Below are 24,027 nucleotides of genomic sequence, written 5' to 3'. Positions count from 1 at the left end.
TGTATTTAGATGTGGACCACAAGGACATATGAGGATGTATAGAGGCGAGAGCAGGACAAAGACGATGGTTGGCAAGAAGTGTACAAAAGAAGTTGCCACGGGTGTAATAGTCTCATCAAAGCTCCATGTCAATGGATTATAGGCACACAACTCCAATAAAAATCTATCATATTATAATAAAGTGATGGCTGATGATCTCAATAACAGTGAGGTTAACAGAGCCCGTGGTAGGATGCAAGTAACCAAGAAAAATATAATAGCCCCAAGAGTTTGATCTTAGTAGAAACAAACCGCCCCATATACGGCAGGGGGATGGCTGCCCTAGCTACCCTCGGGCGGAAACCTCCCCTTCTCCGAAGCTTTAAACCTAAGCAAATAAAGTTGGCATCCTACATGGTTGCAGTTTAGTGCCCCAAATCCAACCCAATAGCCATGATACTGGGAAAAAAATTAAAAACGAAGGTATGATAAGTGGTTTATTTATTGTTTACACATCCATTTTAAGTATAGCATAATGTAACGGACTTTTTCTTAATTTCTTATCACGTAGATCTGTTTTTCAAGTTCCTGTGCTGCATCAGTAAGAGATAATATCCTGAAATTTCATATGCATGTGTGATCTATCAGGTCTACGCTCTTTCCACCTAGCCTGTTCGTTTGAGCTTATCAGATAAATCTGTCAGTCATTCAGCAAGAAACAAACAGTAGATCCACAGCCTCTTAGGAAAACATGCTTCGCGCGTGACATGCCTGGCTCGTTGTGCGCTGTGCATATACTCCCTCCGTCCATCTATCGGGGGCGTATTAAGCTCGGGTGCAATGACCAAGGGAAGGCGGCGCATGCAAAATCGGCGCTTTCCATTTACTCCGTATGCTGCGACGCTTGAATTACTCGCTAACCCCGCTGCAAACACCGTCAAGCGCGCGCCCAGGCTTCCGTTTCACCGACGCTAACGGGAGGGAACGGAGACGAGGCAGTTCAATCGACGCGAGACGTTGCCGCATCAAATGCATCGGTTCATCCCAGGAGTCCGGCTCTCGTAAGTTACATGCATGCACTTGGGGACCTGTGGAACGACTAATGCGACCCCAATTTTTGGCCAAATTTTTTTTGCTCATACGCCCCCGATAGATGGACGGAGGGAGTATATGCAATCTTACACGCACATTCCACACTTGCACCGTTGCGCTGCAAACAAAAGATGTATTCTAATATAAGTATCAGATTCTGTACATCTTATTGCACGGTCAATGCAGTATCTGCTACATTTCCCGGACTAATTTAGCTGAGCTCAAGGCAATGGGGAAATTAAACCTCTTGACCCCAGCATGAACAGCAGCAGCACCACTACATACTATTCGATCGCAAGTCGCAACAGCCAGCCGCCGGGCCCTTTCCACGATCGGAACACGAAAAGGACCGGAGGGGAAAAGAGAGAGGAGCTGTGCTAGAAACCCAAACGAGAAATCCACCTCGGGAAACCCAGCTGATCACCTATCGGGTATCGGCCTATCCTACTAGTAGTAGTGTAGCTAGCTCAGCTAGCTGCCATCTGGGAATCGAAACACTGTGCGGTGGACCGGAGCGGAACGTCGCGACGCTGGTGGGCCATCGGGATTAGTTGAGGGAGCCCGGCGGCTGCGTGCCGGCGACGAAGAAGCGGCCGGAGGCGGCGTCCTGGCTGGCGTAGTACACCGTGCTGGGGCTGACGTGGTTGTGCGTCCCCTCGTATGTCGTCACCACGTAGCTGGGGTCGTCCCTGTCCCGCTCCACCCGCTTCTTCACGTTGCACCCTTCCGTCGAGCACCGGTAGTAGTTCCTGCGCGGGCGAGGAGCACAAGCATGTCATGTGTGAAGTGAGTGAGTCATCAGCCATTCAGCAGCCAGCAACATCGTCGATCCATCCGGCATCCAGATGGCTGCAGCCAGATCGCGAAATGCGTGTACTAATTGTGTGGTGTTCTTGGTGAATAGTACAGTATGTGTAATTGTGATACACAAATACGCAATTATATACCATACCTTGGGTTGGGACTGTTCTTGACGGACTTCTTGCCGTACTTCCTCCACTTGTAGCCGTCGTCCAGGATCTCGATCTCCGACCTCGTCCGGAACGCGATCCGCTCCGTCCGCGGCCGCTCCGGCACGGCCTCCGCCGCCGCAGCCGCGCTCCTGAAATGCCCAGCGCAAACAGCCCGGCGGATACGGTTCAGTTCAGAGTCTCAGACCAAATGAACGAAAGCCCCAAGCATAAACAGGTGCCAATTAAGCAAGCGTCGAGAGAATCGACGCGCACGAACGAACGCACGCACGCCACTCACCCAGCGGCTGCGCTGATTGCACCACCACCAGCAGCGGCGGCGGCATCCGACACGACGACGGGGGCCGAGCCATCGGCGAACACGCCTGGCGCGCCGGCGACTCCCGCGTCGTCGAAGAGGAACTCGGAGATGTCGAACTGCTCGGCGAGCGTGGTCGTCGTCGGCGCGAGCGCGGCGGAGAAGCTGGCGGACGCGGAGCTGGAGGTGGTGGAGCTGCCTCCCTGGGAGAAGTAGGAGGACATGGAGGCGGCGTCGCCCGCCGGCGCCGGGTGGTGGTACAGCACTGGGCGCGCTCCGACTGCCGCCATGGCCGGCTAGACCACCGCCGGGGAAGCTTTGTATTTATAGTAGTAGCGGCTCCGGGGATCGGTGAGCTGCCGGTGCGCATGGGGGAGTGGGGGACGTCGACCGGGGGATTTGTAGCGGGGGGATGGCGGGGATGTGATCTTGGGGGGGTTTTGCACCGGCTTCCCGGTGAGCTTCCTGGGCTGGATGGCTGGGAGAAGGTTCGGAGCTGCTGCGGGGGTCGCCGCGCGCCGCCGCTTGCCCGCCCGGCGTGCCACTTATAGCAGGGGCGGAAATGTCTCCGGAGCCACGACTTCAAGGGGTCTTCGCCACGTAGTGCCGTGCGGTGTGGGCCGGTCCGATGTCCCGTGTCCGGTCCGCCCGATTCAAGCACAGTTTTCAATTGCCTCTTGCGGTCTTGCGGTTGCGGGTGCTCTGCTCGGCTCTGCTGGGATTATGGACGACGACTGCGCCCGGAACAGTGGACCTTGGTTGGTGAGGCCACCCTATATGCATGTTGCGTTGCATGGATGGATGAATTGCACCATGTGCTTGTATTGGGAATGTAAAATACCCACTAGAGGGTTATTACTCTCTTCACCTTGTTTAGATGCACCCAAAAATCTAAAAGTTTATAAGATTACTCATCACATCGAATCTTTAGACGTATATATGCAACATTAAATAAAGATAAAAAAATACACTAATTGTACAGTTTACCTGTAAACCACGAGACGAATCTTCTAAGTCTAGTTAATCCATAGTTAGATAATATTTGTCAAATAAAAACGAAAATGCTACAGTATCAAACTTTTTAAAAAAAATTTGCATCTAAACAAGGCCTTAATAAACAAAATCTATGGATAATACATAACTACTTCCTCCATCCTTTTTTAAGTGATCCTAGGTTTTTGTGCAGTTCAAAGTTTATTAAGTTTGACTGGATTTATTAAAAAGATCTTAAATAAGTATATTACATCTAATGATTAATCTAGTAGTATTTATTATGCTACATAAATATTAATAATCTCTGAGATATATTTAGTCAAATATGAGTATATTGGACTTCTTAATAAACGAGCACAGCACTAGATAAAAGGACAAAGAAAGTATGATCTAAGACTTAAGGAACACCTTGCGTAAAGTTAGGGCTCGTATAGCACAGCTCTATCTCTAGCCTAGCTCTAACAATAACATAGTTTTGGAGGAGCAGGCGTTTTCTAGTCTAGTGAATAGTAGAGGATCCGAGTCATGTTTGGTTTTGAAGGAGGTGCAATTTGTGTCTTCAATTCTCTTTAAGTGGATATACCAAACATATCAGCCTTGTTTAGATCTAAAAAGTTTTTGGATTTTGACACTGTAGCACTTTTGTTTGTATTTGACAAACATTGTCCAATCATGGAGTAACTAGGCTTAAAAGATTTGTCTCGCGATTTACAGACAAACTGTGCAATTAGTTTTTATTTTCATCTATATTTAATGCTCCATACATGTGCCGCAAGATTCGTTTTGATGAGAAAACTTCAAAAGTTTTTGGTTTTTCACAAAGGTAATACTATCCGTTGATCTTGGCTTCCTAATTTTAGTATTACTTGATATTTGCAAGAAATATTGTCGCCACATGTTGAGTTCAACTGTTGTCCTTATTGTACCTCAGGCAGAGCTAAGGCCGTCTCCACATATTTTGAGAATTATTATACTGAACAGTAATCGTAATAGTACTTAGTACCTAATGAAGTCACCCCTCTCTTAGATAAGACCGGTGGTCTAGCTTGGATTTGCCCATATTGTCCTCTTCTTTAAACCATCTTTTAAATTTTATTAGTAATTAAATTTCTAAGCACTTACTGCACTATCAATTACTACAGTGATGAGAAAAGAACAAACATGGCTTGAGATATCGAATCTTCTCTATCAAAGAAGTACGAGGCGAGTGTAGATTCAAGTGGTACACTTAAACCTTAAGTGTAGATTCAAAGTATAATAATAGATCCATCTACAACTACATAATTTTTAGTTATAGAGTATATAGTATGTTTTACTTCCACCATTCCAATGTCCCTAGTTAAAATTCCTCTATTTTTATCACTTTTTAGAAAAATGAATTATATTAACATCTATAAGTTTGAGTAAATGTATTATCAAAAACATATTTGTAGATAATTTGATGAAATTAAGGGGTCGTTTGGTTCATTGAATCATTTTCCGATTCTTCTTAGAATCATGTGGAATGGCGTCAAACGAATTACTAGTGAAACATTTCATGTATTTTGAATCGAGGGGTGGTTTCACACTAGTTCCCTTCTGTTTCTCTTGCCTATCATACGTGCTATTAGAGTCTAGCCTACCGGCCTGTTTTTTTTACAAGAATCTAGATCCGAAACATTTCTATAAGAGATTCCTATCAAACACATTGTAATTAAATTGATATTATAAATACTAAATTTTTTTATATAAATTTGATCAAGTTAAGGCAAACTGTTGGCTAAGGAGTATATGGAACTTAGTTAAGGAAAGATGTTCATGGAGCGCCATGAGAAATTCGAGGCTAATCAATATTTGCAAAGGCCATCCGCATCCGGAAACCGGGCGCTTTCAGCGCACCTCCACTCCCCCCGTGGCTCATGAGGCCAGGACGACAGCCGTTCTCACCACGCCGTCCTGCCCCGATCATATCCGGCGGACGACGGCAGGCCCACCACAAAGTACAATCATTCGGGTGATGAAGCTGAACGAACGTCCAAGACGACGTCCTTTTCATACGCCAACGTCGTTGTTCGGCTGTTCGCACCGCATATTAAACTCGGATCCACGTCGCCTTCATTCCTCATCGATCTCAAACAGAACAAAATTGCGTAAGCGTAAGCTGAAACGTGCGCCGTGACCGTGAGGGATCCACGCCCTGCAAGGCGCGATCTAGAAGCCATGGACCGGACTGATTCGGCGCAGCTTCCTGCAGTGGGTGAATTTATTCGCGGCCAGCCTCCGTGCGTTGCTGCGTCCCCGGCCGATCCGTGCCCAATTCCCGAACGAAGCTGTGGTGTCGTCGTCGTCGCCGCCTCGCCGGCCGAATCCGCCGCCCGCCTGTGGCTGGCGCGAGCCCCCGCTGAAGATCGGGCACGTACGGGTTCTCTGCTGGGGACACTGACGACGTACTCCAGCTCGCTCCGCTTGCGGTTTTCTTTTGAACTTTCTACGATCATCGGTCCGTCGGTCGCCAGGCATCGGGCAGAGACGCCGATAGATGGCCCCCTGCCGGCTGCCGCCTGCCGGTGTCCCCTGATCTGGTGGTACGGTGGTGGCGTGGCGGCGGCGAGCACATGCGTATTATTAGCACAGGCCACGGGGGTGCCGGCGGGTGCAGATGCATGTGTCGGCGTCGCCGCCGTCGCTTGCAGACGTCGTGTCTGAGTTACCTCAGACTCAGAACGCACACGTGACACATCGATCAGTGATCACCATCTCTGCCCACGCTCAAGTGACGACGACGAAGCTAAAGCTATAAGCTAAATAAAGCTAGCCCTTTGTTTAAAGATGGGTTGCGAGGCGGCAGACGCAACTGAGCTGATCGATCGAATCGACCTGACGGGTGGATCCGGCCGACGGCCGTGCGTACGGGGGGCGGTGCACCTGTGCGAGTGAGACAAAAGAAGCACGCGACCTTTGGAGACGGGAACAAACTAGCTAGTGGCAATCAAGCTGGGTCATTTTCACTATTTTTTTTTCGAAACGTAACCGAACCTAATTATTTTGTTGTGTATCCTTATCGCAATATGTGCAGCGAGCGGCCGGTTGGTGCCAGCAATTCTCACGGAGGGTTTACACTTTACTCGGTGTATGTAAACTTTGACCTTTTTTTCATTTATGCAGTTGTTACGTCATGGCCATGAAATTACTCCTCTATATTCACATCACAGTAATTTTTTATACAATAAGCAATATAAGGAGAAAAAAACTGAATATATATGAGCATCAAAACAAGCACTAAGGACCTCGGCTCGCCCCGTGTCGCTCACTAAGATCGACTTAGAGCGGGTCCTCCAAAACCCTAGACCACCCCAACCGCCTACCTAACCGCCGCTCAAGCATTTCAACGAAAAGCTACACACAGGTGCAAGGATGATGATCGTGTTGATAGCGTTGTGTGAGGCAACTAGATGGACTAGAAGACCCTAAGTGAAAGCATTATTCGTCTATTTGTCTAATCCAAAAACGACAGTATGTCTTGGAACCATGATCTCCGTTGGGAAAGGGGCTCTTCCATCATCTCTCGGTTGGGTTATTTGAGCGAAAAACATTGTCTGATGGATGATGACAATATTATCGACGCCATTTTCTTTCATGAAGATTTCGTCTTGAACAACTCAATTTAACAAGTTTATCCTTGGTGGCGATGATGCTTCGGTTGTCACGGCGACTGAACATCTCTTCTCTTTCACCCCTCTCTCATTTTTGTTCAAGATGGGAACTAGGAACCAAGCTTGCTAGGGAGAAGTTGGCTAGTGAGATGGTGCAATTATGAGGGCGTGGCTTTCTTATTGGTGCGAAGATGATTGATTACTCATAGTGGTGACCACTAGTTCGATGTTCTACATCCACAATTTTACCACCATATCAATATATACTTTGTGGTATTCCCTCGGTTTTTAAAATATATTACATTTACGTAAAACATCAATATATACTTTTAGTTCACTCTTTGCAGCCACAGATGCAGCTGCAACCAAGAGAAGCTGCAGCAAGCACATCCAAAGTATTTAGTGTAAAAATAAAAACATATTAGCTTATCAATAACACCACACATATTTAAAGAGACAGAGAGTATATAACAAGTACGAGAGGGCAACTTTATGAAAAAAGAAATTCCCCAGGTGTTTCTCTTGCTTGCTGGCTGCACATGCTTACTCTGGTATGTCCAAAAAGAAAAAGGTATGATTACTTCTATATGTTCCCAAATCAACATCGTCTTTCTTATCTCATACATATATGATATATCCTGTAAGTGCTATGCTCCTGAAAGCATCTACTACTATACTAGAGACAAAATGCCGTGATCCTCCGTTACCCGATAACCCAAGCGACAGAGAGCAAGGGACAGCAGCAACGTTGGCGTGACACAGCACAAAATACTATTGCGCTGCAGCCGACGACAACCACTCGCGCGACCGTTTCCTGATTTCAGAAGCTTCCACCCGGTCCGCTCGCTCTCGCCCGCGCCACCCGAATCTAAACCCCCAAGGTTTGCCGACGGCAACGACGTGCCCGGCCGTGCGATTCGGCACCATCCGACCGTGCACGCGCCGCGCCGTCGCCGTTTCCTCCATCTCTTCTTGGAAGCCTCCACGCCGATCGCGATCGAGCCGCGCGCACGGTCGCACGGAGCCACGCCACGGACGCACCAGGGTCCAGGACGGCGAGAGTACGTACGTTTACGTGCCCGCCTCTCGTTATTAGCAGGGCCGCGCCGTCGGCCTCCGTTCCTTTCCGCCTTTCCGGAGTGTCCGGCGGCCCCGCGCTTTTGGCGCGATTCGAGGGGAACGGCGGCGGCGCAGCGCTCGCTTCGCTTTCGATCGCGGCGGCGTTGTTGTCCGTGGCGTTACGGATGGGGCCGTGCGGGGGTGTGGGGAAAACCCCATCCGTCCACCTCAGGGCTTCAAGTTGGCCACGCGCGCGATTGCTCTCGAGCGGAACCTGCCACGAACGCGGCCCGGCGGGTTGCATTGTCAGCGCCGTAGAGGGCGGTAGCACGTCATCTGCTTCACGTATACACTGCTTCGTTCGTTCCCGCCTGTCCAATCGATCAGCAAGAAAGCTACAGGAAAGAGACGTTACGTTATTTGGTGGGGGAATAATAGTAACAAATTTAAAATGGAGCAATAATGTCGATCTGTCCCGTATCCTATTTCTCTTTTATTTCTTTTCAGATTTGGATCGGAATGGATATACATATATAGATACTGATGCGAATGTGATTTATCAAATGTTGGAAATGCTCATCAAGAATTTGCAAAGTAAATATAAATAAGTAGCAAGCATTGCGCATAATAATCTTGCAGTCCATGTTGCGGCTAACACACACCAACACAATTAACTTTTTAGTAGGTTATATGCTCACAAATGATAAGCTATTATTAGTCAATTAATAAATAATAACATTTAGCAAGCTCTCAAATCAATATTTAGCACATAAAACTACCACACCACGAAATGAAATCAAGTTCTCAACTAACATACTTTTTTTCCCTCTTTACCCTTTATTCTTAAGTTTCTTAATTTGTTCCAGGAAGAGAAATTATCTACATCCATAGTAAAATCCATATAATATTTATGATAATCTATCTATGTTCATCAAATTTTGTCAGTCCCAAACACCATATCCACTTATTGTCAGATTCGAAGTATCCATATCCGGATATATTTGTAAAACTTGTTCCTATATCCTTACAAGATTAGGATCTGATACAAGAATTGTACATACCACTTACACCCTGACACTATTACTGGGTTAGCTACAGGTTATAGCAGTTGTTATATAAACTTCTGTTTCCAAATGATAGTCGGTACTTCAGCTTTTACTGGGTTAGCTTTTTTTTTTTTTTGAGATCGTGCATGAGCATGTTTTTCATTAAGAATACAGGAACAAGGTTACAAAGTTATAGCCAAAAGGTAACCCAGGTTACTAGTAGCCAAAACGGTGAAAATAGAGAACTGAAAAAAAACTGGAAAAAACTTGAAATGGCTACCCGAAGCTATTACAAAGCAACTCTTTGCGACGTCCAGTAGACGCTAGCGCCACCAGCGAGCTCAGGTGCTTGCACCCACCAACGAGCTCAGGTGTTTGTACCCAACAGCACACCACTCATCAATTTCCTGATGCACCAAGTTTTGCAACGCCGCTGGCGAGGACGCCATGCTGCCGAAGGTTCGCACCTTTCGTTCCTTCCAAAGCAGCCACCTAATAAGAAGAAGAAAGAGTCGAAGCCACGCCGTAGCATCTTAGGGACGAGCTTTCCGCTGCTCAGCCACCACTGCATGGATGGTTTTTGTTGAACAACTATGACACCTTTCAGATGCAACTTCCTAAGCCAATGATACCAGACCTCACGGCTGAAACAACAACCAATCAGGATATGGTCCATGGACTCAATCTCTTGGTCACACAGGACATAAGTCGCCGAATCCTGAAGGCCATGCCGAAATCTCCGCTCTGCTGTCCAGCAATGTCCGTGCATCACCAGCCAGAAGAAGAAACGAACCTTCGATGGAGCCAATGTCTTCCAGATGTTCTTGGCCCCAAGCGGAGCAGAGAACCCAATAAACATTATCCCATAAGTGGACGCCGCTGAGTAAGACCCATCTGCCGTCAGTCCCTAGGAGAAGGTGTCCAGAGAGTCCGAGAGGTGGACGCTCTCCAGACAGTCATAGAGGCCGTCAAACTCCATCACCACCTGCATCGTCAGCGGTGCAACAAAGTGTCTAACCCAACTTTGGTTATGAAGTGCCTCAGTCACCGTGGCACTCCGCTTCCTTGGCCGAACGCAAGCGAAGATCGTCGGGGTGAGGTCTCTGATAGTTGAACCATCGAGCCAACGGTCCGTCCGGAAGAGCGTCGATTCACCGTTGCCTAAAGTCAAGGTTGTCGCCGCCTGGAAGACAACCCGCACCCCCGGCCTGCCCCGCCATGCGGTGGCCACGGTCACCACGCGCCTCCCATTCCCAACGGACACGTAACGCGACACCGGCCCGCCTTAGGTCCTGGACGCCTAAACCACCCAAATCCCTGGGGTGGCAAACAATCTCCCAGGCAACCTTGCACTTTCCCCCGCCAATAGAGTCCGTGCCGCTCTATTGCTTTAGCTTTTACAAATGTAGGGAGAAGGGCTAGCTAGCGTTGGGTAGGTTAGTAGCTCTAGTTTTCATGTCTAGGTGTTCTCCAACTTTTTGCTGAAGCCAACGTTGGTGTATGCTTGCATTATTGTTGTTACCCTTGTTACTTTGATCTCTTTTTCCAGATGTGCCCAAAGGCTTTTCTGGGCCTTGTTCTCATGCCCTGATCGAGGACGACCAATCCTACATGGTTGGTGGGCCTCGTCGCACAGCGCTATAAAAAGAAGGTGGGGGTCGGGGCTCAGGTTCACTGTGCAGCTTTTGTCCCTACCGACATCCTAACCCTAATTCTTGATTAAATGAAATAAATAGTTCCGATCTATGAATCCCGTGCATTACGAATACTAACAACCCTAAGCCCTCAACATGCCACCTGTAGTGACATGCACATGCACAGCGCTAATTATAGTATGTCAAGATCAGCAAATGGATGAAATATGCGACAGATGAATTGGCAACCTGTTCATCTAATAACCCATATTATTGATCTCGGCCGTCGCCTGCTATCAGCAACTGCAAGATAATAGATTAGATTATTAGGTTCAATTATGCTGCTTCTGTAAAAGCGATCCGAACTGAAAAAGAAAACTACAAGTGGGACGTCTGGATTTTTGAAAAGGGTGTTGGCAAACGCAAATACAGCATGAATGAAGTTGCACAGCCCGGCCAATAAGAAAAAGTTGCACTACACATCTACATCACTACATGCATCGTCCACGGAAGCAACGAACACGATCTGTGTAATGTAAAAGCTTCACCTGCTCCTTAATTAAGTTAATTAATTAAGTATAAACAATTAAGCAAGAGAGAGGGTCATTGAGATTTGAGAATGACCAAAAGTGGGCGTTTGCAGCTTCTTTCATGGTGGCTTGGTGGACCTACTAGGAGGGCTTAGTGGTTGTCCACAATATCTTAAACTCCTTAGTGATCACCAATTAAGTAGTGCTTCTTTTTGTCCCTATCTACACAACCTGTTTGTTTCGGATACTAATTAAGCAAAGCAAGCACGTGCCATTAAGAAGGGACCGCGAAACTCTTTTAACATCGTAGGATAGCGTGATTATCACATCTTACTTTGTTTCGTACATTCTGATAACGAAGTCAGCAGTTCAGCATAGCATTATGTAATTTATAAAGTCCGTATATGAGGCCGTGAAGGCGTGAACCCAACGCTTGTTCAGCAGGTGATATATTCCCCGTCGAGTTACTGCTCATGCGAAGTTACATGGAGAATCTTGGTATTGATCATTATGTGATTTTCTGTAGTCCATATATATAAATCTTAAGAGTAACAGTAACTGGTCTTTTTAATTTCTCCAGAGGTTTTGAAAGACAAAAAAATCTGTGTGCTAGCTGCCTAGCTGCAGTCAGCAGTATCCACTATCCAACTCCAGCGCCCTGACAATTGAACATCATAGCGACACCAGAGCGCGCGCGCAAGCAGTGTAAAACCACATGCTAATGCTAGTGAGCTAGTCACTCCTGGCTCGTCAGCAAGCTGAATCAGTAGTGGTGCGTCGCGAGGGCTGACTCCGGCGAGCGGAGCGGAGGGCATGCGGGACGACGACGACCACAAGGCAGCGTCACATCAGCGTCACACTCGCATGGTTTGACCTCGCCCGTGGGCATTTTTCCGCAACTTCCGATCCTTCTCGCCGGCAACTCGGCAGGATCCCAGAAGGCGGTCAGCAGGGTCCTGGAAGCCGGGGTCAAGCCCTTTTCTCCCTGCCGAACCCGACGACCTGGGTATGTGGAAAACTCCCTCCGTAGGTGGCAGCTGCAGGTGCACTCACTCACCGCTGCACCACCAGTGTTAAAAGAGACCGAACTGACTGAGGCCCCCGGCAAAAGGCATGCGAAAACGGCGTCGCTGTCGCGGCGTCGTGGGCAAAACTGCTGCCGCGTGGTTTCCCAACCAAGAACCAACCACCGTCAGCGTCAGGTTTTCACCCCTTTCAAAGAGTGCAGTATGGATGGAGTGTGATTTCTGCCCACACGGACCAGGGTGCTTGAATTGATGAATCAACGTTTCGTGCAGCAATCCGTGCTCTGAATAGTCTGCACTCTGAACTATTGCCGAAAAAAGGTCGGTAGTTTACATTTATGTGCAGCAGCATAGTTGCATCAGGAATCATTAGGTAGAAAATCCCCAAAGCACAACCAGTTGTCTTTGCCCAGAAGTATGTTCTGCAAGGGTGTGGTTTTTTATTGTCCTGCTAGGAGTGAGAGCAGGACGGCGCAAGCAGAGTTTGCAAACCGATGCTACAATAATTATCAGCCACTGATGCTACAGTTACAATTAAGAATGGCTACATCAGCTTGTGAAACAGCTGCCAGGTATGTGAGCTTATTGTATACAGTAACAACCACAGAGTTACAGGAAATGGCTGACTCCTAGCAAGCACATCCGCCTGTCTGTTCAGTATCCGGGACTTGTTCTGCAACTGTCTTGAAGTAACTGGGGGCACAAAATAACAAACGCATATGATTAGAACAGCAAATCAGTCTGGGAGCTGCCAGAATCTGGCAACCTGCACGGACAGAGGATGACCTGAACCCTCCTAATATCTTTGCAAGTTCCTTTTTTTTGCTCTTTTTTTAAATAAAATAAAATAGTAAATGCATTTTTTTTGGTAGAACTTCAAATAGCAAGACCATAAGCCAGGAAAAAAAACATGAATTGAACTTTGTATCCGAACAAGAAACTGAAGGCGCTTTTACTTACATGTCTTGGTCATGCTCATGCTCCAAAGCGAGCTTGGCAATGCATAGAAAAGCAGTGTCAACATTGTGGTCCTCCTTTGCAGAGGTTTCGAAGTATGGAATGTCGCCCTTGGAGGCACACCATTCCCTCGCTTTCTTCTCAGAAACCTGTGCGCAAAGAGACTGCAGAGTATTCCGAATCTATATAAGAAAGTTTGCACACTCAGGAAACTCACCATTCTTTTGCTTCCGCCATCTAAATCAATCTTGTTCCCGACCAAAATGAATGGAAAATGTTGAGGATCTGATGGGCTAGCCTAAAAGGGAACAAAATGGTGAATCCATCAGTTAGAGCATTCAGATCATGCAATACACATACGGCATACACTACTCCCTCTATCTCAAACTATAAATCATTTCAACTTTCTTGGAGTCAAAGGATCTCAAATTTGACCTTATATAATAAAATAATAACATTTATGATATCCACTAAGTATCATTAGATTCTTCATTAATTATATTTTATAGTATATCTATTTGATTTTATAATTTTTTGTAATTCTTTTTATAATTTTGGTCAAACTTATGATGTTTTGAGTCTCCAAGAAAGTTGGATGACTTATAATATGGAATGGAGAGAGCACTTAACAACCAAACCAAAACATAGAGAAGGTTCTGCCAGTTGATATACTGCACCAGACAACGCCAGACAAGAAGATTGTAGGGATAAACGTTTTAACAGGTTCAGTTTATTTTATTTTGATTCTGGAGGTAAAAAATGAAGCCTATGCAAACTATAATGAACTTGCTGTAGATGACTATACCGATCATCTGAACATTATCTGTTTGTGTTTTATGGTCAACCTCATAAGTAGCTGCTATTGTAAACAGACACCATGGGAGATGTGATCACAATTCACAACGCACCAAACTATTCGCTAATGCTAATTTTTTTATATTTGCTACTATATCTGAATCTGAGTATCTGAAACGAAGAAGGCAGAATGCAGCACGAAGATATGCAGCTCTCCTACATGCTCGACAAAAAGAAAAGGAGTGACTTACTTGATTGAGGAACTCATCATGCCAGGTGTTGAGTGTATTAAAGCTTCTCTTAGCATTGACATCATAAACTAGCACACAGCAATCTGCTCCCCTGTAGAACGCTACGCCAAGACTCTGGAACCTCTCCTGCCCCGCCGTGTCCCATATCTGCACACACAGTAAGGGCATAACACAATTTGACGACCGCCGCACGCCACGTTTCCTCTTGGTGTCTGGCGCAAGAATTAAACGAAATCGGACAAAGAGGAGTGCCTGCAAGGTGACAAGCCTGTCGCCAATGAGGACCTCCTTGGTGAGGAAATCGGCACCGATCGTCGCCTTGTACTGCTGGCTGAACTTCTTGCTCACGTATCTAGTCATTGTCAAGCAAATCTAAGCATCTCCCAATATACCTTGAAGGCATAATTTCATGACTGAAGCATAATAAATATCAAATTATGCAAAAAAAAACAATGGACATTTCACTATATGATTCATGTGCAGGTACATGTTTGCAGCTCTGAACGGATCAACTGAACGGATGGAGCAACAGGAAAAACAAACAGTAGTTAACTGAAATTGTTATGAAGGTGAGCAAAGATGAAGGATACTGGTTCATCAGCGACGTCTTGCCGACCCTGCACTCTCCAAACCAGCCCACCAATCCATGTGAAGCCGATCGACGTTAAGCAAACCGGAAATGACGAGCGCCGGTAACAGACGACGACAGAAGAGAAATGGAAAGTGCGAGAATTAAGCGAAGGTGAAACGTGCTGACCCGCTGTCGCCGAGGACGATGACCTTGAGGAGCGTCCGCCTCCGCCACGACTCCATGGGGTGCGCGGGCAGCTGCGGCGGCGAATCGGCGATCACCCTCCTCACACCTTGTATCACGAGGCGCACGGGGAGCGAGCGCGAAGAAAGGAAGGAGAGCGTTGGAAAGAAAGCGGAGACTGAGAGCGTGGGCGACATTTGATCTAGGCTCTTCCTCTCCCGCCTCTTGCACCTGCACGTCGGCAACTGATGCACGTGGGCGTGACTGAGACGCGCTCACGCGCGCCACATTCATTTCCGAGCTTTTTGGAGAAAGAAAAGGCGCGCCAAAAGAAAATGGAAGGAAAATATACTCAAAAGTTCAACAAAAATGGGCCGCTGCTTCAATTTACATCCATGGGCCAAATCTGGCAGAGTACCTAGGATTGGGCCGCCAAAACCATTTGAGTTGAGCGTAAGGCCCAGATAGGATTACAGACCGCGACAGAAGCCGGCAGGAAAAAAAAAGTCACTTTCTTTTGTCTTCCTGAGATAAATTATCAGCTTAGTGTTGCGATTTCTTTCTCAACTGCAAGATCAAACATTCCGGTTCCTTCAAGACCTCCATATATCAAAACCATCCATATATCCTCTCTCTCATCAAAAAAGAAAAAAATATCCACATATCAGCACCATGTAACGAGAAAACCATTTTTAAGAGGTTAGGAGAGTGTGAACGTCTAATTTTGCAGTTTAGGAAGGAATGATTTACATGATAGTTGGGTGAGTCAAAAATGACTTTTTTGAGGACAGTAAGTAGCCAAGTAGGGATAATATAAATAAAAAAGATAATTTTGTTCAGTAGCGGGCCAAATTCATGGGCCTTGTTTAGTTCACAAAAATTTTCAAGATTTTCTGTCACATCAAATCTTTAGTCGCATGCATGGAGCGTTAAATATAAATATAAATAAAAACTAATTGCACAGTTTACCTATAATTTGTGAGATCAATTTTTTGAGCCTAGTTACTCTGTAATTGAATAATATTTGTCAAATAAAAACAAAAATAGTACAGTAGTCAAAAAACTAAAATTTTTGCGAACTAAACAAGACCCAAATTAAACGTAATAAAAACAAAATGGGACAGACAGACAGAGACAGTCAGGTGCACATGGAAGGATAAGGTGAGTTGTCCATCCATCCTGGGGGCAGATCATTGGGGATCCGCGCGCAACCCGATCGCCGCACGCGGCCACCTCGATGGCGATGGCGTCCCACGCCGGGCCCCACATCACAGCTGCCGTGGAAAGTTAAAAGCGCCCGCTGGGATACACGACAGACAGCACGAGGAGAGGCTCCGTCGGAGTTCAGAGTCCAGAGAGCGGACGCAACAGCCCACTCTCCCCAACGATCGAAGTGAGCAGCGCAGTGAAGCCAGCCGCCCTCGCCGCCGATGAGCCGCCTACTCTCCCGGCGGCAAATTGACGCCGTCCGTCGATCCGCACCCCTCGCGTGCGTGTCCAGGTGATCCACCTCTCGCCCCCGCTCCTTTTTTTTACTCCCCCCTCGATCTGTTGCGCGTGCAAATGGAGGCGCCGTTGCGTGATCTGATGCGAATCGGGGGGATCGCACTGATGGGCAGTGCGTACCGTGTGGTGGCGATAGGGTTCCGTGCCCTGCCAGGGTTGTTCGGGGAATCGGGGAGCCGTGCCCGTGGTTACTACTGGAGGCCGCACTGGTGTGGATGATAACTTCACTTGGGCCTGCGGTTGATTGTTCGGGTGATTTGCAGGTGGCTGCACACGCCGTCATTTGCGACGGTGTCTCCGCACGAGGTTTCAGGTTCCAGCCCCGCAGAAGTGCAGAATTTTGGTAAGGACTCTGCTTATGTTTTCTTCCCGAGTCAAGAAGTTATCCCATGGAAATGGAATCATACGACTGTTCACCGGGCTGCATGCGTGTGCTCCCACTTTCTCACTCAAGAAAATGCAAATCTCAACCACATTTAGATGCACAGCAATGCAAATATAGCCTTGAGTTGTTTCTGTCTCAACCACAGTGGTTCAGTGCAGGGAAGCTGGACAGCATCTGCTAACTGGAACTGGATAGTTGATCCCTTGAACGGTGACCAATTCATCAAAGTTGCTGAGGTTCAGGGAACAGAAATAAAGGTATGCTTAGGGATAATTCTCTTATATGGCCCATTTTGTGTTCACGAAAAAGTTGAAAACATAATTCAACTACATTTAGTCTTTTCAACTGCCCAACATTAACAAAAAAGCGGTAACTTCTTTGTATTTAACTTGATTTTGCACCTGCCTCTTATTTTGGTAAGGATATGTAACTTCATCGTACCGCTATGAAACTGCTAAGGTAGAGAACTCTTGTCCATTGAATAGTTGTATTTAAACTTGTTTGATATTTTCATATTTCTATTTGAGGATGTTGTTTGTACGAGATCTTATGTCAAGTATGTTCTCATACGTGATATCTTCTCTTTTTTCCTTGTAATAGCCATTTGTGGAGAGTTTATCTAAATGCCCAAAGCATGGACTTCACAATCCACTTAAAGCTCCAGAGAGGTGTGTTTTGTTATCTTCTGTTTTGAACTGTATTTCAGGGTTAACTTATTTTGCCTTGCCAAAAAGGAGCAATCTAACATGACAGTTTATTAAGCCTGAACAACTTATATGCCCTCTGCCCTCTGAATCTCTCATTTAAAATTACCATATTTGAAGTTGATTGTTCCTCTTTACTTGATCATTGAAGTTTCTGCTATGCTACAAATAAATCTCTTGCCATGATGTCCCTAGATCTCTGACTTTTGTTCGAACATCATAATAGAAAAAGGATACTGACACATAGATTTTTTTTTAATGGAACTGACACATAGATTTGTACATCATAAACTCACAATCTCGGTAGATTTTACTTTTCAATCTTCAACTTTTAAATTATTATTTATCATAACATTATTGCTCTTTTCTTTAAAAAGCTCTAATGTGCAGGTACCTCATGTATGGAGATATATCTGCAAAAGCTGCACATATGCTGGGCCAACCTGCAGTATGCCATCTTGTCCTATTGATACTAAAAATATTTATCTGCCTTTTATCTCTATAAATATTCTGCAAATGATACTAGTATGATTGGATTCATCTGCCTTGTGAAATACTTTACACTTCAAAATAAGTCATGTTGAGAAGAGTCACAGTTAGTAATTTAGTTATACGGCTCATTGTTGTAACAATGCTCAATGCAGGTCTCAGATTTCTTTGCTAAACTTATCCAGAGGGTATCTCCAAAGAGCTACCAACAAGCTCTTGCAGAAGTTCAAGTTTCTCAAAAGTTTTTGGAAAACTTTTGTGGAGATCAGGTATTTCAGCCTCTGTTTGCTTCTTTTTTTATATATATTTTAGGTTTCTTCATTTGTGATGACAAAAGCTGTCTGGCATAATAATCTATCCATTAGTGTTGATCTCATAGTTGTGATGTGTTGAGAGCATACAGAGCTATCAAAATGGTCTAGTCTGAACTGTGCAGATTGGAAGAAAATTATCCAGTTTGTAGATTGAAAGAATTTCACTCTTCTTCTCATTACTCAATATTCTCTTTGTTTGGCATAACAGGTACGTTTTCTGGCAAGGTCATTTGCTGTACCTGGCAACCATCTTGGACAAAGAAGTAATGGCTACCGTTGGCCATATGGCCCAGTAAGTGTTCTTAACAGCCTCTTCTGACAAAAAAAGAATGAAATTTCAGGACTCCTTTTTGTCTCTAGTCTTTAGAGCACATAAAAAAACCCATGTGAAATAACCTAATTGTTACGAATTATTTTCTAGAGGATCAAGTTAATTTACATGTATCTAGATTGTAATCCTTTTGGGTTATATTTCAGTTTAAATTTCAAGATATATCTTTTCATCTCTTGGGGTGGGGCATGTCTTTCAACAAAATTTGCAGTACTTCTTAGCTTAAATTGAATCTGCCAGCCAATTTGACTAGCATAGTAAAAGTTATCAGCCAATTTGACTAGCATAGTAAAAGTTGTTGCCATGTTTGTATTGCTGAGTGTTGACACATTCGAGTGAAGTTTGCATCCAAGCTGTCACATGTTATAGCTGATGATGTAGTTTTATCTTATGCTGTATAGCACGAAGATTTGTATTTCTTTTATTCAAATTTATGGCATGTTAGAGCTAATAGATCTAGAATCTGTGCAGGTTGCAATTATCACACCATTCAATTTTCCATTGGAGATTCCCTTACTGCAAGTAATGGGAGCACTATACATGGGAAATAAACCAGTACTCAAGGTTGACAGCAAGGTTAGCATTGTGATGGAACAAATGATTAGGTTGCTTCATGATTGTGGATTGCCAGCGGAGGATATGGATTTCATAAATTCTGATGGTGTCACAATGAACAAGCTTCTGTTAGAGGTATGAATGGTTATTCTATATTGATGAGTAACTAGATAAGGCAACACATTTTCACTGGGGTCAAGGAAGTTACTTTGGGATCACAGATTTAATTGTTTGAAATTTTGAACATTTGTTTTTGGTTTGTTTACTTACTGCTATATTCTATGACAAACTAGTTCCATGTTTGAAACATGTACCTGTTTCTTTGTTTTAACATTTTAGTTTAAGAATTAAAGAGTTGTTCATCTCATTGATAATCACCAATATGCAGTTCAGTTAACATTTTAATTTCTTGGTGTGCGGGAAGTATGTGGCATAACATTGTGTTCTGCAATTGAGAAACTAACATTAAAGAAACAATCTGCCAATTTATATTCATTCACTGCCTAAAGTCCTTGTCGATCAAGTGGACTTAAACTCTGCTTTTATGTGGAATTTCTCATGCTTGAATTTTTTGTGATCTCATGTAGGCTAATCCGAAAATGACCCTTTTCACTGGGAGCTCACGGGTAGCAGAGAAATTGGCTGCTGATTTGAAAGGCCGAGTCAAATTGGAGGATGCTGGTTTTGATTGGAAAATTCTTGGTCCAGATGTTCAAGAGGTCTAAGCCATATTTCTATTCAATGTTTAAAAATCATATATTCGCACAATCATAATTATGACTTGACTGGATTTTTGTGATTTATGACCAAACAGGTTGATTATGTTGCATGGGTTTGCGATCAGGATGCTTATGCTTGTAGCGGTCAGAAATGCTCTGCTCAGTCTGTTCTATTCATGCACAAGGTAAAGACTGCCAAATGTGTGCCTTACTTTGCTAATGATCTAGGATTGTTATTGTGGACTGTGTTCAGCGCTGATGAAGCATATAATGTTCTTGGTTGGTTGATCTATGACTTGTGGTCCCATTTGTTGATCCTTTGGTGCTTTCTTGTCTGGTAACTTGGCCAATGCTAGGGCTAATATTACCTCTCTAATCACATTGGTCTAAAAGTTTTGGGTCATTATGTATCTACTCAAGAGGATTAAAAAAATAAAGAAAAGGCATCAACAGCTGTGACTGGGAGCGGGTGACAGTTATTCTGGATGCATGTGCTATTGTAGGTTAATGAACTTAGGAAGCTATTTGAGATCTTACTGTTCCCTTTGGCATATTTTAAATTGCAATCAATGTGCTTCTTTGTTCTTTATTTGTTGTATAATTTGCTTCCACTTGCAGAATTGGTCTTCTAGTGGCCTTCTTGAGAAAATGAAGAAACTTTCTGAAAGAAGGAAGCTTGAAGATTTAACAATTGGTCCAGTCCTTACAGTAAGTGGACAACTCTGGATAGTAATCACAAATTGTTCTTTGTAACTAAAATGGCATGGTGTCATTTTCGTAACAAATAGTAGTTAAAAACTTAATCAAGCAATAAATTGAATCAGGTAATAACAATTGTTTCCTGTTATTTTAATAGATGTGAGGGTCCAGACATCAGTAGTGTGTAAGAAGGGAAGACAAAGGAAATTGTATTTGCACAGTACAGGTTTTCATCTAAAAGGTCAATATGTGTGGAGAGAAAATAAGAACATGTAGCTATTCATCACTATTATTTTGTCTCAACTGTTCATATGGTTTCATAACTGGATTAGCAGTAGAAACAGTTTTTCTGTTTCTTCATTGAACTAATTAATATCATGGATCTTTTCTGATCCAGGTTACTACAGAAGCCATGATAGAGCACATGAACAACCTTCTCAAAATACAAGGATCGAAGGTTCTGTTTGGTGGTGAACCGTTGGCGAATCACTCAATTCCCAAAATTTATGGCGCCATGAAGCCTACTGCTGTATTTGTCCCCCTAGAAGAAATTCTAAAAAGTGGGAACTTCGAGCTTGTGACAAAGGAGATATTTGGTCCATTCCAGGTAATAGACCCGGTGTAATTATGTTATCATAATGAAAAATAATACAGTAATGCTTGATAATCCTGGCATTCCTGACACTACTACCAACCTCTTCCAAAAACATATACTCCCTCCGTTACAAATTGTATGATGTTTTGGCTTTTCTGGATGCATTGCTTGTATATCTAAGTGTGTAGCAACAGCCAAAACGTCTTATAATTTGGAATGGAGGGAGTATATTATAGAAGGATCTGGGATAACAGAATACCATAGTTCTTGGATATGGATCACAAATCTGCATTCAATTTTTAGAGTTAATTCATGGATTTATTTTGTTCTAAGCAGTAAGCTGCAATGATGCATAGAACTTTAGAAAAAACGAAATGAATTGATGCTTGGCATTCATATGACACTAGTATCAATCCACTATACCAATTATTAGCCTCTTCCTGAAGCATCTACCTGAGATGGAAAATGTCCATGACTAAAGAAAAGGCATGCTTTTATTTGTTTTGGACTGCAACATGTACCTGTAGGTTTTTACTACATTCATTCGAAGCTGCATGCATATTATTTAAACCAGTCTTTGGTGTCGTCCTTGTCACCCATACTGACAGATGCTTTGTCAGGAGTTAATTTGTTTCTATGGTGCTGATTTATTCTATTAGGGCTGCTTAATTTTAATGTTTTATAGTAATAAACTGACCTATTCTGATAACATAATCCAGGTAGTTACAGAATACTCTGAGGATCAGCTTGAATTGGTCTTAGAAGCCTGTGAAAGGATGAACGCGCATCTGACGGCTGCAGTAGTCTCAAACGACCCGCTATTCCTGCAGGCAAGTTGGTTTAACTCCGCATTTCTCACATGGAACTAGTTTGATAAATTAGGATTTCTTCAGCATACTCTCAGGATCCTCCAAAAGTATCCTGTCAGTAACCAAACACTTGAATGATTTCTTAACCTTTCCCTTATCTTGGTTTTTTTTACAGGATGTACTTGGGAGATCTGTTAATGGGACAACGTACGCCGGGATTCGAGCGAGGACCACTGGTGCTCCACAGAACCACTGGTGAGCCAATACCCAAAACCAACTTGACAGTAGATTCATGAATTATATATGGCAATGTAACATTTCCATCCCACTGTAATATCCAGGTTTGGTCCGGCTGGCGATCCACGAGGTGCAGGGATCGGAACTCCGGAGGCCATCAAACTTGTCTGGTCCTGCCACAGGGAGATCATATATGACGTCGGCCCCGTGCCCAAGAGCTGGGCGCTTCCTTCCGCGACTTGATTAGCTAGACGGGGAGAGGAGAGACCATTCCATTTCATGGGGAATAAAAGGGGAAGAGAAGAGGAGCTGGCAGGGCCCGGAGTTGTCAGGAATCGAGAGCGAGTGGCCTTGAATGAATAATATAACCTGTATTTCTAGGTATGCTCTGCTCCCTCAACCTCAATAAAACACAATAAATGGGTCTTATAGCCTGATGTACCAATGTTCGTTCCCCATGATTGGATCGGATTAGTTACAAACAAGAAACGACATGCATGAATTGGTTGACTTCCTCAAAAGTGCTCTGGTTGCGTCATCAGCAGCGAACAATACTATTCCATTTCCGCGGTTGTTTGCGCGATTCGAGCGTGGCGAACGAGAGACTTTGTCTGCGCGGACTCGTAATTCCCTTTTTAACCTCGTATCTTTTATGTCCTTTCCTTTACTCCTCAGGGATGCGGATATATTCTCTGCATGCGCCTAGGCGTGATCCGGAAAAAAAACTCTGCATGCGCGTATTCCGTGGCATGGCAACACCTGCACAAACGTTTCTCTTTTTTTTTCCTTCCTTTTACTTTTATTATTATTATTATTATTATTATTTTCTTTCTATTATTTTTCTTCTTTTTTCTTATTATAAGTAATATTACATAGTCATTTTCATACATAGTTTCATATTTCTACTAATATGTTATGATATTAATTCATACATCTAAATTCTTGAATAGAACTTATACACCCAACTTTACATATAAATAATTTATCAAGTTTTATATCTAAGTTATACAAATAAATTATTATAATATAAGTTATGACTGTTGACTAATACATGTAAGTTTATTCATCTAACTTATAAGTTATGCAGACTAGTTATTATAATATAATTAATCTTGAGTTGTACATATAAGTTTGTTCATCTAACTTATAAGTCTGCCTAAAAAAGAATGTAATGAGAAATCAAAGATTCTTAATTTTGTAGTTATGATTCTTAGTGATAGAGTTTATTCCTAACAAATTTCATTAGTTTTGGTAATTATGAGAATCACAAACAGAAAATAGAATATCCTTGGCGGTCAACAACTTTCTTGAAGGGCAAAATTGAATAAAAAAGTATCATTACCTTAGGGGTTGTAAAAAAAAACCTCTAAAAAATACATATTCTTGAGTGCTAGCCAAACTACCAAGGTAATTCCACATTTCTTCAAGTTTTAGTCCGAATTGCTAAGGTAACATTTCCTTTAGTGTTATTACAAACTGTCAAGGTAATTCCATGTTACCTTGGGTGCTCTTTGAAACAACTAATGTATGTAATTCATATTTCCTTGAGTGTTATTACAAGCTGCGGTAATTCAACATTTTCTTGGTGGTTAAGAGGAAGGACTAGAATTAAACATACATATTTAGAAGAAGAAAAAAAGCTCTCCAAATACTCTTTTTAATCACGTC

The 24,027-nt window shown here is 43.8% G+C and overlaps 3 protein-coding genes across 5 annotated transcripts; 1 reads left to right on the top strand and 2 right to left on the bottom strand.

Moving 5' to 3' along the window:
- On the bottom strand, positions 1,185-2,852 carry LOC8061067 (probable WRKY transcription factor 50). The gene is made up of 3 exons (XM_002440102.2): positions 2,323-2,852; positions 2,024-2,173; positions 1,185-1,820 (listed from the first exon to the last, which is right to left on the bottom strand). Exons 1-3 carry the CDS (start codon positions 2,628-2,630, stop codon positions 1,619-1,621), a joined length of 660 nt encoding a protein of 219 aa, XP_002440147.1. The 5' UTR covers positions 2,631-2,852; the 3' UTR covers positions 1,185-1,618.
- LOC8068987 (ras-related protein Rab7) lies at positions 12,678-15,222 on the bottom strand. Of its 3 annotated transcripts, XM_021447903.1 has the most exons (7): positions 15,020-15,222; positions 14,853-14,879; positions 14,515-14,614; positions 14,263-14,409; positions 13,434-13,514; positions 13,220-13,365; positions 12,678-12,952 (listed from the first exon to the last, which is right to left on the bottom strand). In XM_021447903.1, the coding sequence occupies exons 1-7, from the start codon at positions 15,211-15,213 to the stop codon at positions 12,889-12,891; spliced, it is 759 nt and encodes a 252-aa protein (XP_021303578.1). In that variant the 5' UTR covers positions 15,214-15,222; the 3' UTR covers positions 12,678-12,888. The 3 variants fall into 3 exon arrangements, with proteins under 3 accessions (XP_021303578.1, XP_021303579.1, XP_021303580.1); XM_021447904.1 differs by lacking the exon at positions 14,853-14,879; XM_021447905.1 differs by having other exon boundaries at positions 13,220-13,514; positions 14,263-14,614; positions 14,853-15,084.
- LOC8068986 (delta-1-pyrroline-5-carboxylate dehydrogenase 12A1, mitochondrial) lies at positions 16,335-22,921 on the top strand. The gene is made up of 15 exons (XM_002441400.2): positions 16,335-16,517; positions 16,786-16,865; positions 17,061-17,164; positions 17,508-17,575; positions 18,002-18,059; positions 18,256-18,369; positions 18,623-18,706; positions 19,217-19,435; positions 19,888-20,019; positions 20,115-20,204; positions 20,638-20,727; positions 21,116-21,325; positions 22,033-22,143; positions 22,298-22,377; positions 22,464-22,921. Exons 1-15 carry the CDS (start codon positions 16,447-16,449, stop codon positions 22,600-22,602), a joined length of 1,650 nt encoding a protein of 549 aa, XP_002441445.1. The 5' UTR covers positions 16,335-16,446; the 3' UTR covers positions 22,603-22,921.

This window comes from Sorghum bicolor, chromosome 9, assembly GCF_000003195.3.
Source record: "Sorghum bicolor cultivar BTx623 chromosome 9, Sorghum_bicolor_NCBIv3, whole genome shotgun sequence".
Lineage (NCBI taxonomy): Eukaryota > Viridiplantae > Streptophyta > Magnoliopsida > Poales > Poaceae > Sorghum > Sorghum bicolor.
This window is presented reverse-complemented; position numbering and strand designations above follow the sequence as displayed.

Coding starts and splice junctions, on each gene's coding strand:
- LOC8068987 (XM_021447905.1), bottom strand. Junction 13,515..14,262: donor ATGATGAGTTCCTCAATCAA/GTAAGTCACTCC, acceptor GTTCCCTTTTAG/GCTAGCCCATCAGATCCTCA. Junction 12,953..13,219: donor CATGAGCATGACCAAGACAT/GTAAGTAAAAGC, acceptor TTGTGCCCCCAG/TTACTTCAAGACAGTTGCAG.
- LOC8061067 (XM_002440102.2), bottom strand. CDS start 2,630: ATGGCGGCAGTCGGAGCGCGCCCAGTGCTGTACCACCACCCGGCGCCG. Junction 2,174..2,322: donor GCAATCAGCGCAGCCGCTGG/GTGAGTGGCGTG, acceptor TGGGCATTTCAG/GAGCGCGGCTGCGGCGGCGG. Junction 1,821..2,023: donor AAGAACAGTCCCAACCCAAG/GTATGGTATATA, acceptor TCGCCCGCGCAG/GAACTACTACCGGTGCTCGA.
- LOC8068986 (XM_002441400.2), top strand. CDS start 16,447: ATGAGCCGCCTACTCTCCCGGCGGCAAATTGACGCCGTCCGTCGATCC. Junction 20,205..20,637: donor CTGTTCTATTCATGCACAAG/GTAAAGACTGCC, acceptor TTCCACTTGCAG/AATTGGTCTTCTAGTGGCCT. Junction 21,326..22,032: donor AGATATTTGGTCCATTCCAG/GTAATAGACCCG, acceptor AACATAATCCAG/GTAGTTACAGAATACTCTGA.